The sequence below is a fragment of the Aphidius gifuensis genome, linkage group LG4 (assembly GCF_014905175.1).
Source record: "Aphidius gifuensis isolate YNYX2018 linkage group LG4, ASM1490517v1, whole genome shotgun sequence".
In the NCBI taxonomy this organism is placed as follows: Eukaryota; Metazoa; Arthropoda; class Insecta; order Hymenoptera; family Braconidae; genus Aphidius; species Aphidius gifuensis.
The window spans coordinates 22846433-22864938 of NC_057791.1; the positions used below are offsets into that span (position 1 = coordinate 22846433).

General features: G+C 25.5%; 1 protein-coding gene and 1 non-coding gene across 2 annotated transcripts; both read right to left on the minus strand.

Annotated features, from left to right (window-relative positions):
• Positions 1 to 1882: 1882 nt before the first annotated feature.
• LOC122854065 (protein sister of odd and bowel) lies at positions 1883 to 3542 on the minus strand. The gene is made up of 3 exons (XM_044154478.1): positions 3432 to 3542; positions 2743 to 3370; positions 1883 to 2649 (listed from the first exon to the last, which is right to left on the minus strand). Exons 2-3 carry the CDS (start codon positions 3313 to 3315, stop codon positions 2077 to 2079), a joined length of 1146 nt encoding a protein of 381 aa, XP_044010413.1. The 5' UTR covers positions 3316 to 3370; positions 3432 to 3542; the 3' UTR covers positions 1883 to 2076.
• Positions 3543 to 14385: 10843 nt separating this feature from the next.
• LOC122856064 lies at positions 14386 to 14602 on the minus strand. The gene has a single exon (XR_006374133.1). It is a non-coding gene; the product is annotated as a small nucleolar RNA U3 (small nucleolar RNA).
• Between the last annotated feature and the right edge of the window lie 3904 nt (positions 14603 to 18506).

Here is an 18506-nt window from a genome sequence, read left to right on the forward strand (position 1 = left end):
GTTTCTCTATTTTATTTTTATTTATTTCATTTTATTTTTTTTTTTTTCTTTTATAGGAGGATTAGATAGCCGTTTAGTAGAATATCCTTTACTTGGTCAGACAATTTTATTTTATTTTTTTTATTATTATATAACTTCTTTTAAACAGCCAACATGAAATCGTGTCACACTACAGATAACGTTTACTTTTTACCCCCTGCTGCATCCCTTCATTCCCTCATTGACAATTTATTATTGATATTATTATTTTAAAAAAAAAAAAAGTAAATGATAATCATCTTTTTGATATCTTTTTGGTTCTTGACATTTCAATAAGCCGCAAACGGCACCAAGAAGATGGAGAATGGTCAGAAATTAATATCTCCTTTTACAGTAATCGGATTTATTTTGATTTACCGGTTCTCACTGGAGCCTTGTCATCGTTGTTACAATGAATTGTTACTTTCAAAAAGAAGAAAAAAAAACATAATATATATATTAAATAAATATTATTCTCATTTATTATATTTTTATAAAGAAAAAAAATAAAATCATATAAAACTCTTCTTGAAATTTCAAGGATTTTATTTATTTTTTTTTTTTACTATGCTCAATAATAATAATAATCATTTGATAAATAATAATAATAATATCGGGTTTTGTTGGACAATATTAATAATAAATAAAAAAAATAAATAAACAAATTTTATATTTAATAATTGATATTTATATTTATCATTTTACATTGGATAAATTTTTTTAATTTTTTAATTTTTTTTTTTTTTAACAATCAATGCTACATTATGTATTTACAATAAATAAATTATTTACAAAAAAATTTTAATAATATTTTTTAGCTTATATATAATAATACAAAAATTTAAATAATAATAATAATTTATTAAATACAAAAAATAATAATAATATAACAGAAAAAAAAAAATATAGTTTAACAAAAAAAAAAAAAAATTTTCAAAATCAAAAACAAAACTTAATAATTATTTATAATTATTATATCTATTTTTTTTTTTATATACTAATATGTAGTATGTTGATAATTAGAGTATATATATTCACATGAATATTATTGTTAATAAATTAAAAATTATTAACAATCATTTTACAAATTAAATTTTTCTGCATGATTATTAATAATTAAAATACGCGCTTATAAATAATTGTTGAATAATTATAAATAATTGCTAAATAATTTTGAATAATTATTTAATAATTATCAATAATTATTTATCCAAGATGATGAAAATTTATTGATTAATTTGACATGAAACATTGATGAGAGAGCCAAGGAAAGGAAAAAAAAAATTTGTGGGAATTTAAAAATCGGGGCTGATGAATAAAGACAAAAAGAAAAGAAGGAAAATCAAATAAATAAGAGGGAGGGATTGAAATGATTTTAGGATCAACGAGTAGAATGGAGGGTTGTATGGGTGAAGCGGTGAATACAAGTTAGCAAGGGGTCGTAGGTGGTAATGTTACAGAGGTCGCGATGTATTTAAAACGCGAACGGGGCTAAATCGTCATGGTTATATTATGTCTCCCACATTTATACATATATATATACAAAATTATATGAATGTAAAACATGTATATATACAAACAGTGAAAACGTCCACGAATGTTTCAACATTTCAAGTTAAATGGGGTGCAAATGGCAGATAACAAACCGGCACTGTTTCCGATTATGGCATTGTTTCCTACTATTATGCGTGCTTCGATGGTTAACGTGTGACGTACTTTACAATCGAAAAAAATAAAATTAAAATATGATATTTATCGATGATTTTAAATTGTCTATATATATTTATTATTATCATTAATGATCACTTTGAAATAATCCATCAAATATACGCGTGTTGACTATCTAAAAATCTATACATTTTTATTTATTACGATTTTTTTCTTTTTAAATTTAATATTGACTAGAAGGAGCCCTTTGGACCACATCAGTACCATGTGATATAATTATTACTATTATTATTAAACACTATAAACTATAGACAATTATTTATATTTGTTTTTTTTTTTTTTCTAAGCTAATTATTCGAGATAAAAATTTGTTTGATTGATTGAATTGTGTCACTTTGCACCATGAATAACAGAAAGTCCTGAAGTTGTTCTTCGCTTATTAATTAATGTTGTTGATGTTGATGATGATGATGATGATTGTCGTTGTGATAATTGTTGTTGATGATGATCAACAACAACATCACTATCTTTATCTTGATGAGCAGTCATATGACGTGTTAAATGATGACGTTCACGAAAACTTTCATCACAAACTGGACAACGTAATTTTTCTTCACGACGTCTACGTGATGATTCTCCAACACTTTCATTTTTATGATGTGAACGCATATGATATACTAAATCAGATGTCATACGAAATGATAAATTACACTTTGCACATACATTTTGAGCTGGTAAACTAAGTGCAAATGAAGGTGGTAATAAACCAGTAACACCATTAACACCAAGAAAATGACGTGGTGTTGTTGGTGCGGTTGGAAATACTGATATTGGTGGATATGATAAATTTGAATAAACTGCTGCTGCTGCTGTTGATTGTTCAATTAAATTTGTTGTTATTTTACGTAATTTTATTGCATCTGTTATACTTGATGTTGTTGCTGTTGTTGTTGTTGCTGTTGTTGTTATTGTTGTTGGTGGAGTTGTTGAATTTATATTTTTATCAACATGTCCATTTTGTATAAATGAATATGGTGTTGTTGTTGTTGTTGTTGCTGTTGTTGCAGCAGCTGCAGCAGCCGCAGCAGCAGCAGCAACAGCAACAGCCGAAAATGATCCATATTTAAAATTTTTAATTGAACATGTTGGTGGTGTTATTGTTCCACCAATTGGTGGACTACCTGGTGATGATCTTTGTGGACTTCTTGATTCATCATAACTACTCAATGAATTAACTTTTGTAAATGCACTTCTTGAACTGATAATATCATCTTGATTATGATGATGATGTTGTTGATGATTATTATTACTATGTTGATTATGTTGATTATGATGATTTAAAATTGATGTAAAACCACGAAAACAATTGTCATTAACTGGTGGACTTATTGAACTTGGACTAACTGATTGATTAAAGCTTTGGCTTGTATCAATTATTGGATAATTAATTCTTTGACGTCGTGTTAATTTTTCATCAGGTGCAACTAAAAATGCAACATCAAATGAACGTTTTGATGTTCTACGTAATGGATATGATGCATTTGTTGTTAAATTACCAGCAACTGTTGCTGTTATACTTGCATCGCATGGACGATCGATGCCTGTTCCCAAACGATCTTCCATTGTCATTGTGATTAATCCAATTCCACTTTTTATCACTTGTTTAAACTCTTAATTTTTTTTTCTGAAATATTTAATTTATATTTAGCTTTAAATGTCAATTAAATTACCAAAAAATAATTTACCTTTTAAAAGTAATTTAACAAAATAGAAAAAATTTAAAAAAAACAATATTCAAAAATTGATGTTTAACGTAAATTTTTTGATGTTAGTATGAGAAGATGTTGATTCGTGGATGGACCACGTTCGAATGAGATTGAATAGCGCTGGCGCAAGTTGATATTGTGTTGTTGGGGCGGAATTATGAAAAATATACAACTACTGGCGTCTGCCAAATGACAAGTAGAGGGATGTTACAAGGGGTTGTGAATAAAGCCCACCAATAGCAGACAAAACCTTGCCCACTTTTGGGTGGAGCAATTTTCAACAAGCTTTATATATAAAAAAAAAAACATATATATTTTGATAAAAGAGCAAGTGAGATAGTTTAATAAAACAAGGTGAATATCAGTGATGCTACTTCTATGGTAAAACATATTCAAGATAGTCGGTGTGCGTCTGTTTCATCTGGCAAGTTTAAAGCCACGCCTACATATTTCAATTTCGACACATGTGCAACCACACGCGAGTCACTATATTGATAACAAGGGGATGATTATTATTATTATTATTATGATAAAGATGCTATAGCTGATTTTGCTGATTTTATATTACAAATGCGTGGTGTATGTTGCGCAGAAATATTAAACTTTGAATGGTTATAACGGTTTATGTGGACTATCTGCCTTCCGGCAATCGGCAATTCTATATTTCTATCCTTTTTTTTTATTCTATTTTTTCTATATGCCGGATAGAAAGCCATATTTCATTCTGACGAACGATCGAGAATATTTTCATCGTTGCTTCTAGCCAATTTTTTTTACATTTAGTTTTTTTTTTTTATTTTTTTTTTTATCTATATTTCCCTTCTATTCTATATTTACTTTTCTATTAGTTTTTTTCTTTTTTTTTTATTCTATCAGAAATTAAGACAATTGTAAATGTTGTTTTGTAATCGACGAGAAATCACTGTTGACCAATCAATCACTTTTTCTATCTTTTCTTTTTGATGATATTTTTATTTTGTTTTTGTTCTTTTTTTCTATTTCATTGTCTTGAGGGAATAATATATATAATATTACACTTGTGGAATTAGAAAATAAAAAGTTTAATTTTTGAATGAAATAATTAACTATAGGTAAGAAATATTAAGACAAATCTTATCAGTGATTTTAGTATAAGTTTGTAGATATTATTATGGTTTGCGTGAACGCGTTTTGTATAGCAAGTTAATCGTGCAAATATTATTATACTCGGTTAAAGTTAATTTTCAAAATTTTGTATCTTACTATGTTCCCCTTTCCACCACGCATTATTTAGCACTGATAAGATTCCGCCATCGTAAACGCACACACACCCACACTTGCAAGTATTTACACATAAAATTTATATATATATTTTTGGAGAAATTTTATATATTTTTTTGTATGTGAAGTGGAGGAAAGGGAAACAAGAAAAAGACGTTATACAGTACAATATTATATAAAATATATTGAATAAAATTTAAGATGTTATATATAGCGTGACAGCAAAGTTATTTGAATGGCCCGGAAAAGATGGCGTAGAGTTGCTCCGTATTTTTATACTGTATGGACGCTAATATTTGCATAATCCTGCACTTAGCTCGCTCGTCGCAAAATGTTGAGAGCCCTCTCTTTTACCAAAAGGATGCGTATCTATGTATATATTATTTTACTTTATATATACAATATTTTTATGCAAAAGTAAATATTTTTATTATATTTTTTTTTTCTTTTTTTGTCTTAACTAGCCCGTGTCGTTGTTACACCGAGCGTATATCTTTTGTCCCCGTTGAAAAACAAAAATAAACATTAATTAATATAAATTTAAATAATTAAGGAAAACGTATATCAGTACACATCTTGAAAGACCTTATTGTTTTCATCATCATCTTGAAATTACAACAAAGAAAAGTTGGCTAAAAAGTTTATGAAAATATTATTTGAATATTTTTTTTAAATTTATTTTTAGATGTTTTAATTTTTTTTTTGTTGAATTAATTAATTATTTTTATTGAAGTTATTATTTTTTTATGTTTTAGTTGCTCTTTTACAAGTGTGTAATTTTTTTTTTTTTTAAAGGTTGATCTTTGGTGGACTTGTTGGGTAAGTAGTAACGGCCGGAGTTGCGTTCGTCTGACCTGTAAGTAGTAACTGCCGGCTCGGCGCTTGTCCATTACTACTTAAAATAGTCAGGCAAATAAGTTTTTTTTTTTTTTCAATTTAATGATTTATTTTGATTGTTTTTTTATAATTATTAGCTTGTTCTTCTGTTTTTTTTCTAAAGCTAATTTTAAAAATTATTATTAAGAAAATTTTGTGAAAAATTAGCTGATTATTTCTGTTAATTTTAATAAATAAATAAAATGCTTATAAATTACCAGATAAATGTCAAAATTTGAAATCTATTTTTTGATAAAATATATCAACATTATGAATTTTTAAAAGATTCTTTTTATTATTTTTTAAACACAAGATAAATATGTCTGAAAAAAAAAAAAAAAAGATAAAAGAGAAAAAATGTTTAATGAAGTGTTCATGAACCCCAGGTGTTGGAATCACTTGAAAAAAATAAAATTGAATGAAGAATGAAAAAGTGGAATATAACGAATTGAGGATAAATCCCAGATGACCTTAACTTAAGGTATATCACAGTAAAAATCGTATCAAAAAGATTCGCGTTGTCATCAATCTTACACGAAATCGATCAGGGAAAACTCGCGACATTTTCCGCAGATGTGACTTTGTTATTTTCTTTTTTTTCTTTCTGCTTTTTTGGTATTCCCATGTGAATAAATTGACGTCTCGATTAAGAACATAACGATTAACCGTCTCGTTGATGTCGTCTCATCTGGCATAAGAAAGTTAAAATTTCAAAAAATATTTTTTCTCTTTGTTTTATTTTTTTACACTTGTCTTTTTGCTATGTAAAAAAAAAACTAACATAAATTTTTTACATATCAAACTATCAATATAAATAATTAATAAATAATTATTCATTAACTATTTTTAATTTACCTTAAGATATTCTACTAATTTGAAAAAAAAATTTAACCACTTTTTTTTTGTGCCCTTCTTTTAAATCACTTTTAAAATACAATTTTCCTTAAATTATATTTTTATCAAGTAAATAATATCAAAATAAAATTATTCTTTACATTACATTATTAAAAAAAAAATTAATTTTCTTTTTTGTTTAATTTTTATACAGTCCCAAAACTCCACAAAAAATCTAGCTTTTCCCAACTTTTTCCAAACAACTTAAAACATCAAAAAATTGCATAAAATTACACTCTATTAATAAAATTATATCAAAATAAAATATCTCTATACACTGACATAAATTCTCGACATTCCTAAAACAATAAAAATGAAAATTCATAAACCAAACCTAAAATACATATATCTAAAAAAAAAAATGAAAAAAAAAAAAGTTATATTTTTCTACAAGATATATGTGGATTTAATAAGTTGATAAATATATGTGTATTGGTTTTAGATGAAAGACAAAATAGTATACGGTACATTATATAGACCAAAGGGTGGTACTAGTGACTAAGGGATGAAGCAAGGGGGGTTGAAGGGGGGTTGTGCGGCTACGTCGGACATATGGTAGTTGGTCCCCAGTGATCGAAGCCAGAGTCCTCATGAGTTTTCAATGAGATTAGCGGCCCATCTGTGCAATACTACCCTCTCTCTCCCTCTCTCTCTTTCTCTTTTACTCAATTTATAATACATATGTATTTACACATATATATTCACACATAAACTTGTCTCATTTCAGTTAAGGGTACCGTGACAATGATGCCAACCTGTTATCCCCATAAAAATACAATGCAATATACACTCATGAGGCTGCAGCCAGTGTGTTTTATTTTTTACAGGTCTTGCACCGACTTGAATACTTTGTTGTATATATACAGGTACCTATTGTATTGATGTATACATGTGTATAGGTCTTTTATATGTGTATATAAAAAAATAGTTTATATATATTGAAAAAATAAAACTAATAAATCGAGCAATCTGGGGGTTTTCTATGGTCGCGTCAGTGGGTCCATCATGGGGGCCTTGTGTTGAGTTAGTTCACCCATATGGACTATGCCTTATGCGCATATGCTACGGAAACATGCGACTAACGAGCTGTCTTCTATTATCAAACTCTAAATAATACCACATATACATAAATAATTTTTAAATCAAAATATTACATACAGGTTTTTTTTTTTTATTTTTTTTTATTTTTAAATTTATTATTAAAAATAGTTATAAATATTATTTAATTTAATTAATGAATTTAATTAAATTGTGCTTTTTTTAATTTATAAAAAAATATATCATAATAATATTTTCATTTTTTTTATAATATTTAATTTAATTTTTTACTTTTTAAATTATTCAATTTTTTTTTTTTTTTAAATTATTATTAAAAATAGTTATATTTATTTGTTAATTGAATAAATAATCTTAATTAAATTGTCTTTTTTTAATTTACAAAAAATTATATCATAATAATATTTTTATTTTTTTTTATAATATTTAATTTAACTTTTTAGTTTTTTTTTTAAATTATTTAAATATTTTTTATTATTTTATTTTCTCCGTTGATATTTATTAATTAAAAAATACATTTTAATAATACATTACATATTTTTTAAATAAATATTTCTCTTACATTTTGCAATTGATAAAAAAATAAAAAAAAAAATGAAAAACACAATGATGAAGGATGATGGGACAAAGCCGGTACCGTATATACGATTCATTGTCGTTGTGGTACATTCATTGTGTCCTATATATATTATACAAAAATTCAACCCTCATATATTTCGTATATAAATACACCCATACATATACACATATACAAAATGATGCACTTGAACCCCCGTCATCCAACTTCTCGTGCATCTGTCCTCAATCAGCGATCCACGAAAATGGGATTTACGCTTAGTCAGCATTGAACAAGTATTGTCCATAGTCAAAATAATTTATATAGTATAATACAAGAGTCTAAAATTCATCAGCAAGACAGGTTGTTATATATATTAAGGGGAAACACCAATGTATATGGATTGTATATATTTTTTTTTTTCTTTTTTTATATTGGGTCAAAGAATAGACGCACTTAACTCGAAGCTGGTTAAACAGTTGTTTGATCGACATTATGCATTAGCATGTGGCTTGTGCCAGAACTTATTAGTTATTACTTTTGATATAACATTCACCTATACAATCATGTTATTATACATAAATCCACTAGCACATTCAGTGGATTTATAAACACATTTAATCATATATATTTTATTCATTTTTTTTTTGTATTTACATTTTTTTAATCATGGTATGGATAGAAAAGTGCAATTGATTTTGATTTTATTAATTTTCTTGAGCGATTTTATAAATATTTTTAATATATATTTATAGATTTTCAATTATGGAATTTTTTAATTTTTTGTATTAACTTATAAATTAATTTTTTTTAAATTATTCAGTTTATTTTTTTGGCAGTGTGAATAAATTTTTAATTTTTTTATGGGGATTGATTTTGTTGATAAATTATTTATTAAGTTAATATTGAGATAATAATATTTATATAAATAAATAAATTGTTGTTATTATGGTTTTTGTAAATTTTTTTTTTCTTATTGTATAATGGTAAAAGTGTAAATTTGTAAAATTTTTTTTTTTTTGGTTATTTTACTGGTTTTTTGTTTTAAAATATTTTTAAAATGGAAAATGGATATTTAGCGATGAAAAAATGATTTATTAGATGTCTGATTGTTAAGGTGAGTGGCGGTTTATGAAATATTACATTTAAATCGGCTTAAGGTTTAAACGCAGTGGCACTTTAAGCTTCTCGGTGAAATGATTATCGGTGCTAACCAGCATCCAGCAAACAACCAAGAAATTTTTGTAATTTTTTTTAACAATTTTTGTTATTTAATTATTGTTAGAAAAATATTATGTAGACAATGTTAAAGCAAAAATATCATATTAAATTTTTTATATCAATTGTAAACTTTCAAATATTAATTTGCATTGATAGTTTTTTTTTTAACTGATATTTAATTACTTTACAAATAAACATTTTCAATTATTTTTTTTTTCAAGTGGTTCTTTCAAATGTTACTTTATCATTTATATTATAAAAAAATTTCATCGTGAAATAAGCATTATTTATTGCCAAAAAAATTAAAATAAATTAATTTTTTTTAAATATGAAAAAAAAATAAAAACCGCTACTCCCCACAACCCCCATGAGAAGAGACATAATGAAATTTTTTTTTTAAATTCTTTAATTCATTCCAAAATTTGAAAATATATTTTCTCTAAAATTACATTTAATTTCTAAAATAAAAAACAAAAAATAAATTGTAAAAAAAATAAAAATAAAAATATTTATTTTCATTAATTTTTTGTTGTTATTTTTAATAATAAATTATTAAAATTATTGAATAATTCGCTAAACAAAGCTTTTAGCAATAAAAAAAAAAAAAAATCTAAAAAAGTTTATTGGTTATTTTTGCAACAGCATGATTTGTGAAATAAATAATAAATGTCTCAACGTGCCAATATTGCCCCAATGTATTATCACCACCATCATCATCATCATTACCTTCATCATCATCTCACATAAGTTAAATTCACACCTTTGATTAATTATGATATGCAATATGACGTCACAGACGAATTCCACTTGACAATACATGGGACACCGTTTGTGATTTGCTTATATTTCAGGCTAAATTGTGTCTCCCAGATTAGAGGGGGCCTAGAGATTTAGTATAATTTCTCTCAACACTAAATCTTTCCTTGTCTGCAGCATAACAATATTCTCTGTTTATATTTCCTTGTCATTTTCCTATTTGTTAAACTCCGAGGCCAAGTTTGTCATGGCTTATCCTATACGTTGTTTCAATGAACATGAGAATACTGATGAATATTGATATACCAAACTGATGTACATAATCAAAATTCAACCACCTTCACGTTTATCTTGATCTCATTCATTTAATTCAAAATGAATATACTATCAATTTCAAACAAATTTAAACAAATTTCAACATCATATTCATTCATGAATAAAAAAAATACCAAATAACAAATTTATATTTCAACTATTTTTCATACTGATAACACTGTTCATATAAATTCATATATATTTTCATGATCCAAATGGACATTGTCATCATTTTTTACACCATAAATTTATATTTTGATTTTTTTTTTTTTCAACATCTGATTGCCTTTTAAAAAGGGTGCGACGAATGCTTAAAAAAAGGTAAAATATATAAATTTATATATAAAAAAAAAATAAAAAATTCATACGCTCTGAAGAAGCCAAAGATGCTATCATGAAAATTGAATTCTTGTGGTCCACAAATTTTACTCAGGGTGACCACTCAAATGTATATAACGCTTCGATAAAATATATTTAACTTTTTTTTTTTTTATTAAGAGACCCCAAATTTAGCCCCTGTATTTATTTCAAAAAGGATTAACGTTTTATTCGGTGATAAGAATCACAGAGTCAATTTATTATAACAAGTGTTAAAATAATAATAATAATAATAATGTAATTGCATAACATGATCTTTCAAAAACACTTGCATTTTTCTCACCCTGATTTTTATCAATTTTATTGACCTTTTTATTATATATTTTTTTGTGATTTAAATTTTATTTTATCCTTATTGAATTTAACTTTACTTTTTTTTATATTTTTCTTATTATTTTAGGGGTCTTTTATCAGATAGTTTTAAAGTTTTATATTTTACGTCAAAAAGCTATTGTTCAAGAGTGGTAATAGATCAATTTACTTGTACAAATTGCCTTATTGACGTCAAGAAAAAAAAGTAGCCATTCTGCTTTTGTGTGCAATAAAAAAAAAAGGACACACATATAGATGAAATTTTTTTTATTTTGTCAGTCTCAGATGGAACGAAAAATTGAGTTTGCCGACCCGAACGACCGTAGTGCTCTTTCATATATAGTTTCGATAACCTATTATCTATTATTATTTTTTTATTTTATTTTTATATATGAAATTTAGTAAAAAGTGAATCTTGGCAACGTTGCTGAATAAAAAATGATAAATAAAAAAAAATATATATAAAAATGAAATGAAAAATGAAGGATTTAAAATAAAAAAAAAACGAGAACGACAAATACATGTATAGTGTTGAAAACTAAAAATAAAATACAATTAATATTATAAAAAAAAAAAAAATTTATTAATTAAAGTCTGTTTAATTTTGTTTTGGTGTTGTCGTGCTTGTTGAGGCTTTTGTTGAGGGTGAACGTTGATGTTGAAGGGGGGTGAGACAAGGGGGTATAAAATAATCCGGGTGGCGAGTGATGAGATTAAAGGTTCCAGGCTGTGAAACGTTTTCCACCGAGAAACATGGATGGACTGCGGACAAGCGAGATGACTCGTTTGTTGTTATACTATTCTCGATGAAAGAGGCTCAAATCCATCATTCCGGAAAATAACATTGTCCCGCATACGAATCATGATATCGTTCTCCAAAGAATTGCAAGCAGCTCAAAAATTTATAAAATAAATAGAATAAAAGTTTTTATTCTATTTATTTTTTATTTTTTCTTTTATAATTAAAGTTTAAAAATTGGTTCGGAAAAAATATTACTACAATACTCACTGCGAGAGGCTATTCATCGTTAGAATTTTCTCATCACTTCTCCGCATGGTTCAACATGGAAAAAAATCGGAGTAAGTACGGAGAAATTCAAAGTAATCGCGAAAAAAATTTGGAAAAATATTTTTACAAAAGTTGTAATGAACAAAGTACAAATACTACGTAACTAAATGTGGCTACACCTTGACTACATGCTGCTACACCATGACTAAACTCGGAATGACACCATAACTACACCAATGAATAGCCCCTCGACTCACTTATAGCTGAAATAAAATTAAATAGAAAAAATATAATAGAAAATATCTCGAAATAAAAGTTTCAACTTGAATTTGAATTTATTGATTTAGAATTAATTTAACTGTTTGATTTGATTTTATTTTATTAATTGCAAATAAAAAAATGAACTGGAAATTTAACAATAGATCGACAAAGGAAATACTACAGTATACTGAGAGAATTTCCCTTTTATAATTCAGGGAGTATCACGAGTCCCCAGGACGTAAGACCATTCCTTTAATTTTTACGGGATTTTCTATATTAGATTTTAATAAAAACCAACGAAATTCAAAAAAAAAAACCCCGAATTATTAAGTGAATGGTCTTACGTCTTGGTAATACTGGAGCATTCCGTAATTATAGAAGGAAAATTCTCTCCGTGATATAGTTTGCATACTTCAAGGTGAAAAAAAAGCTTTTATAAATAAAAAAATTGTAATAGAAAATATTTCGAAATAAAAATTTCAACTATTACATAAATAAATCACAAATTTATTAAATAAAATATTCAAAAAATATAATTTTCAAGGAAAAAATTAACTGGAAATTATAGAAAATTGACTTTCCAAAATTGAATATAGTTCAAATTATTAGAAAACAATTAAAATTATTAATCATTACATATTTATCAAAAGAAATATTCAAAAAATTAACTATACAAATTGAAAATTAATTTTTTTTCTAAATTCAATATAATTTTTTTGTTTAAATATAAATTATTAATTAAATTTTTAATTTATTTTCCATACAAATTTTATCAACACTACTGTAAAATATAATAAAAGATCAATTTTAATTTTTTTTATTTTAATGCTCTTGTTGATTTAAGATTGACCCAAGAGCAATAAAAAATAAAAAACAACAACCAAATGATACATTGTAAAAAAATAAAAAAAGACATTCAAGTGCCGATGTTGGGGATTATCATTGTCCCGTGAAATTGATACGCGGCTTACTCCACCGAATTCAACTCTCATAATAATCGCACATAAAAAAAAAAGATAGAAAAAGAAAAAGAGCTATAGCGAAAAAAAAAACCACAAGAAATAAATAGTATATGATGACAGTAGTAACAGTCTTTATCTACTCTATATGGTCAGACATAAAAAACCAAAAAAAAAAAAAAAAAAAAAAAAAAAATAATAATAACGAATAAGTCAGACGTAGTTAAAAATAATTAATAGCATTGTGAATAATAATTATATAAGAATAGCATTAAAAAAAAATTCTTCAACAATGTAAATATATTTGCAATAAAAAAATGCGAAAATTATGATTATTATTTTGCCAATTTTACATCTGGTCTTATTACCACTAAAAAAGTAAGTAAATTATGAGTTGAAAAATAATAATAAATTTATTTAATATAAAAAATAAAAATAATAAAAATATGAAATCTTGAAAATAGATATTTTTATCGGGCGTGACGCGTTAGTCGTTGGCTGCATATATTTTCATATTGGAACGAACGACCTGGGAATATTGTAATTTGCATCGGAGATGGTAGAAAGACTCGAGAGTCATGGCTCGGTGAGGAACGGCCAAGGGAGCCGATTCGAATCGTCGTAATATGCAAATCTATTCGCCGCCTAGGCATGCCTTCTTCTTTCTTTCATTTTTTTTTTTTTTTTATTTTTATTATTTCAATATTCTTTATTTGGTTTTTTTTTATTCTATTTTTTTTTTATGCCCACCCACATTGATGAGAAAAAATATTTATCCCTTATTTATTTTTAAAATAAAACTTTTTTAATTGATTAACAAATTTTAAAAAAAAATTTATATTTAGTTTTTTTTTTTTGAGACAAAATTAATAGTGTTGATTAAATTGTGCAATATATTTTTATTTTTTAGGAAAATATTATGATGAGTTTGTGATATTTTAATTTGGGCTTCAATTAAATCAAATAATGTTTTTTGTTTTAAACATAAACTAATGTATCTGCGTGCACAGTGTTTACTAAGTAGGAGAGAAGTTGTTGGATAATATTGCAAATTTTAATTTTGATTTAACATATAAAGAGACCACTCAGAATACCCAACTTCCCAGGCCTCTTGCACATAATGCAAAAGGTGAACGATCATCGATGACTGGAGAGTCCAACAATAATTGGTCTCTCGAATCGTCCTCACGCTCAGGGAAGAGGGTTATGCCTCTTCATCATGGCTGCATCAACTCAACTGTTAAGTAGAGAGAATGTGAAGATATACTACAGAAATGATCCTGTGAAGTATGATCTTAAATTTTGATCAGGTCTTCAGGCCTTATATTCATTTTAAAAATACAATTTTCATATGAGAAAATTTTTACTTTACATTATACCTAGCGGTTGTTATTGACACTATCTAACGCTAATCATTTAACGAAAAAATGTGAGTTCGAATCTGAACAGAGACAAAAATTAAAAAAAAAAATACATAAATAATTATTTTCTATAAATTTTCTATAAATAAAATTAGTTTAACAATGAAAAAAAAAAATAATTTTGAAATAAAAAAATTAATTCTTATATGAAAAATTTAATTTTAGAATAAAAAAATAAATTTTAAAATGAAAAAATAAATTTAAAAATAAGAAATATTAGTTTTAATAAAAAAAAAATTTTTTTTAAACAAAAAAAATTAATTTAAAAATTGAAAAAAAAATAATAATAAACCTCTTTTTTTTTTTCTTTTTTTTTTCAGACAACATACATACGAATTTTGAAAACACAAACATTGATAAACCGATGTAGAATATATTCAACAAAAACCGGATAAACCAATAGTTGAAACATCGCGATTGATGATGCTTCATTGTTTCATTTGTAATAAATTTATAATAGAAAACCGAGTGTTTTGATACACGGGATATATGGCCACATCTTCCTGTATGTCGACGCTGCTTTTACTAATAACCGATAGTCCAAGCCAACCGTGGAATATTATAATTGATTTATCGTTTTACATTGGAAACATACAAAATTTATGATTTAAACTTATACCTTGTTTTGCACCATCATATACAAATTTATAGATTATCTATAAAATAAATATAAAAAAAAAAAAAAAAAAAACTTTTTTTCCATTTTTTTTATACAATATATTTATATACATAAGGGTTGTGAAATAATAAAAAATAAAGAAATATATGAGATGTAAAAATGAGTGAGACAAGTGAAAAAAAAAATATATAAAAAAACTATAAAAGAATAGGGTAAAAATTCAAATGGTATAGGTGTGTGTGTGTATGTGTGTGTGTAAATATATATATGTTGAACTCGTTTGTTGAAAATTTAGGGGACAGAGTGCTTCGCAATCTGTGATTCAGCCCCATTAACCCCGAGATTTGCACGGACTTGCGGCCAACTTGCGGCTATAATGTTTCACCTAACCACTTCACAGATTCAACATTTATTCCTCCTGTTAACACGTATTGAAATCAACCCTTTTTCATACCTAAAAAAAAATTTTTTCATTCATTTTTTTACCATTTAAAGACACTGCTCAATTAACCTGAATTATTTTTTTTATTTCATAAAAATCCGTTTACTCAAATCTCATCAATTTACCGCACGATAATCAAATAATCCTTGATATTAAAAAAAAATAGATTGATCAGTTTTTTTTTATGTATATTTTTTTATTTTTTGTCATAGTCAGTGTTTTATAATTTTTCGTGATTCACGAGAAACTCAATAATTTCATCAACAATTTCAAAATGCGGAGTAAACTGACTGCTTAACTCATTTATATATTTCAACAAATAAAAAAGTAAAAAAAAATAAAAATACTGTTTTTCAGATCTCAAGGATCTTTTAAGCTTAAAAAAAAATAAAAAAAAAAAATATAAAAACGATTAGAGTTTGTCCGTATGAGATAAAGTGTAAGTTGAGTTGCAAGTAAGTTGTAGATTTTATTTAGCAAATCCGTCTGGCCTGTGGGCAATGTTGAATTTAACGTACGGAATACTAAATATAGTATTCGTTGAGGCATATCGACTGGACACTCGAGGGCGTGACACAAATGCCAGATGCAATCAAGCAAAAGAAAAAGTGTCCTGAAGAAAGACAAAAAGAAAAAAAGAAATGAAACCTAAACGAATAAAAAGAATAAGACTAAAATAAAGAAAAAAAAAAAAAGATATCAGGATGAAAAAGAATATAAGGGTGAATAAAAAAAAAAAATAAAATAAATAAAAGTTGCAAGAAGAAAGTGCTACATATCCACTTGTTCTCTTTTAGTGATACACAGACAAAAATTTAGGGGTGAAAGTAAATTTTCATGTGGATAAATTTGAGGAATGAATTTGGGATTTTTTTTTTTGTTATGAGCAATATATGTATGAGGTGGATATCTGTGTCTTCATCATGATCGACCACGATGATGATTATTGTGTATAGGTGACTAGTTTGGGTGCATAAATATATGTTATGATGGGGATGATGCGTCACCCTATGTCTTTTTTTTTTTCATATTGATATACCACATGTATATATTTGTAAGAATAAATAGATATATATTCAATTGTTGACTTTATTCGGTGACGATATATGTGCATTATGTGAATCATGATAATATTTATTAAATGTATTAATATGCTCTTTATTAAATTAGATAGTAATCGTTCTTTTTTTTTCATGTTTTATTTATGCATGATTTTGTTGATGATATAAATTATTAGTATGGGAATTTTATGGTTATTTAATTTTGTTAATGTTATTTGGTATTGTGTTTTTCTATTATTAATAATTGGAAATTTTTTAATGTATTTTTGACTCGATTGGATTGATTTTTAAAATAACTTTTTTAGTTTGGTATCACGGCTGCAACATGATTTCATTTTCTAAAAAAAAATATATATTCTTTTGTATAAAAAAAACATTAGATATATTGTTAAAATTAAAATTAATCATTAATAAAATAATACAAGCATGGTAAAATATAAACAAAATAATATTATGAAAATTGAAAATTTTTAAAAAATAATAACAACAGTATATTTATGATAAATAAATAAATATTTAATTTAAAAATTTATTTATTTTATTAAATTAACTTTAATCATATATTTTGGATAAATTTAAAATTAATTAATTTAAAAATAAATTAATTAATCATTGTATTGTAATGACTAAATGTTATTATTTTTTTTAATTTAATTTTTTTAATATTTACATTTTAAATATTATACAAAATCTTTATTTATTTTATTCATTTTTTTTCAAATTTATTATTGTATATTATTGATAAGATAATTCATGCAAATCTTTGATATTAATTTGTAATTTATTTATTTTAAAATTGCTAGTTAAAAAAAAATATTCTCTTGTTAAATAATAAAATAACAAATCAATTATATTCTCCCTTGAACTACTTAAAAACTAGACATCATGATAAAAATAAAAAAAAACAAATTTACAAAAAATAAAACTAGCCAAAAAAATAAAAATTCTGATAAAGTGTTCAGTGAATAGAATTTTCTTGTAGGTTTATATAAGAGTGAAAATCTTTTGAAACTTGACTACCTATATACATATCTATATAAACGAATAAAAAAAGAAGAAAATTACGTCAAAAGTCTTGTAAATTTATCGGTGCACTTTTTAAACTCCGCCTTTTTCAACAGAAAGATTAGCATATTATTTCTATTGTAAAAAACGGAAGATGAACAAGATCGAGGTATAGAAGAGGTGCCTACAATTTTTCCGTATTTCCTTCTTCTTTTTATATTATTTCAACTTTTCATATTTTCATATTCTCTTACAACATGAAAAGAAAATAATAAAATAGCAAAAAAATGAAAATTAAGTCTGTCTGAGGGGCCAATTCACGATTTTATAACGCGCGCGAGACCATATCAAATATGTTGATAAATGATATTCTTTGAAGGGGTGGTTACATGTATATTAACCCCAATTCCACCTTCTCCCTCCCCCCCAAAATATCCACCCCAATATGAATAAATAAAATAAAAAATTCTTCTACCAAACTTGAAGAAATAATATCGATATTTTTACATCCAAAAAATAAAAAATATGCCAATTTATATCAAAGTGATAACAAATGACACTATTTCCGCTTGGTCAATCAGGTCTTTTGACCCACACATTTATCTATATAAACACTCATTTGCAATTTCAATGTACCCCATTACATTCCACAA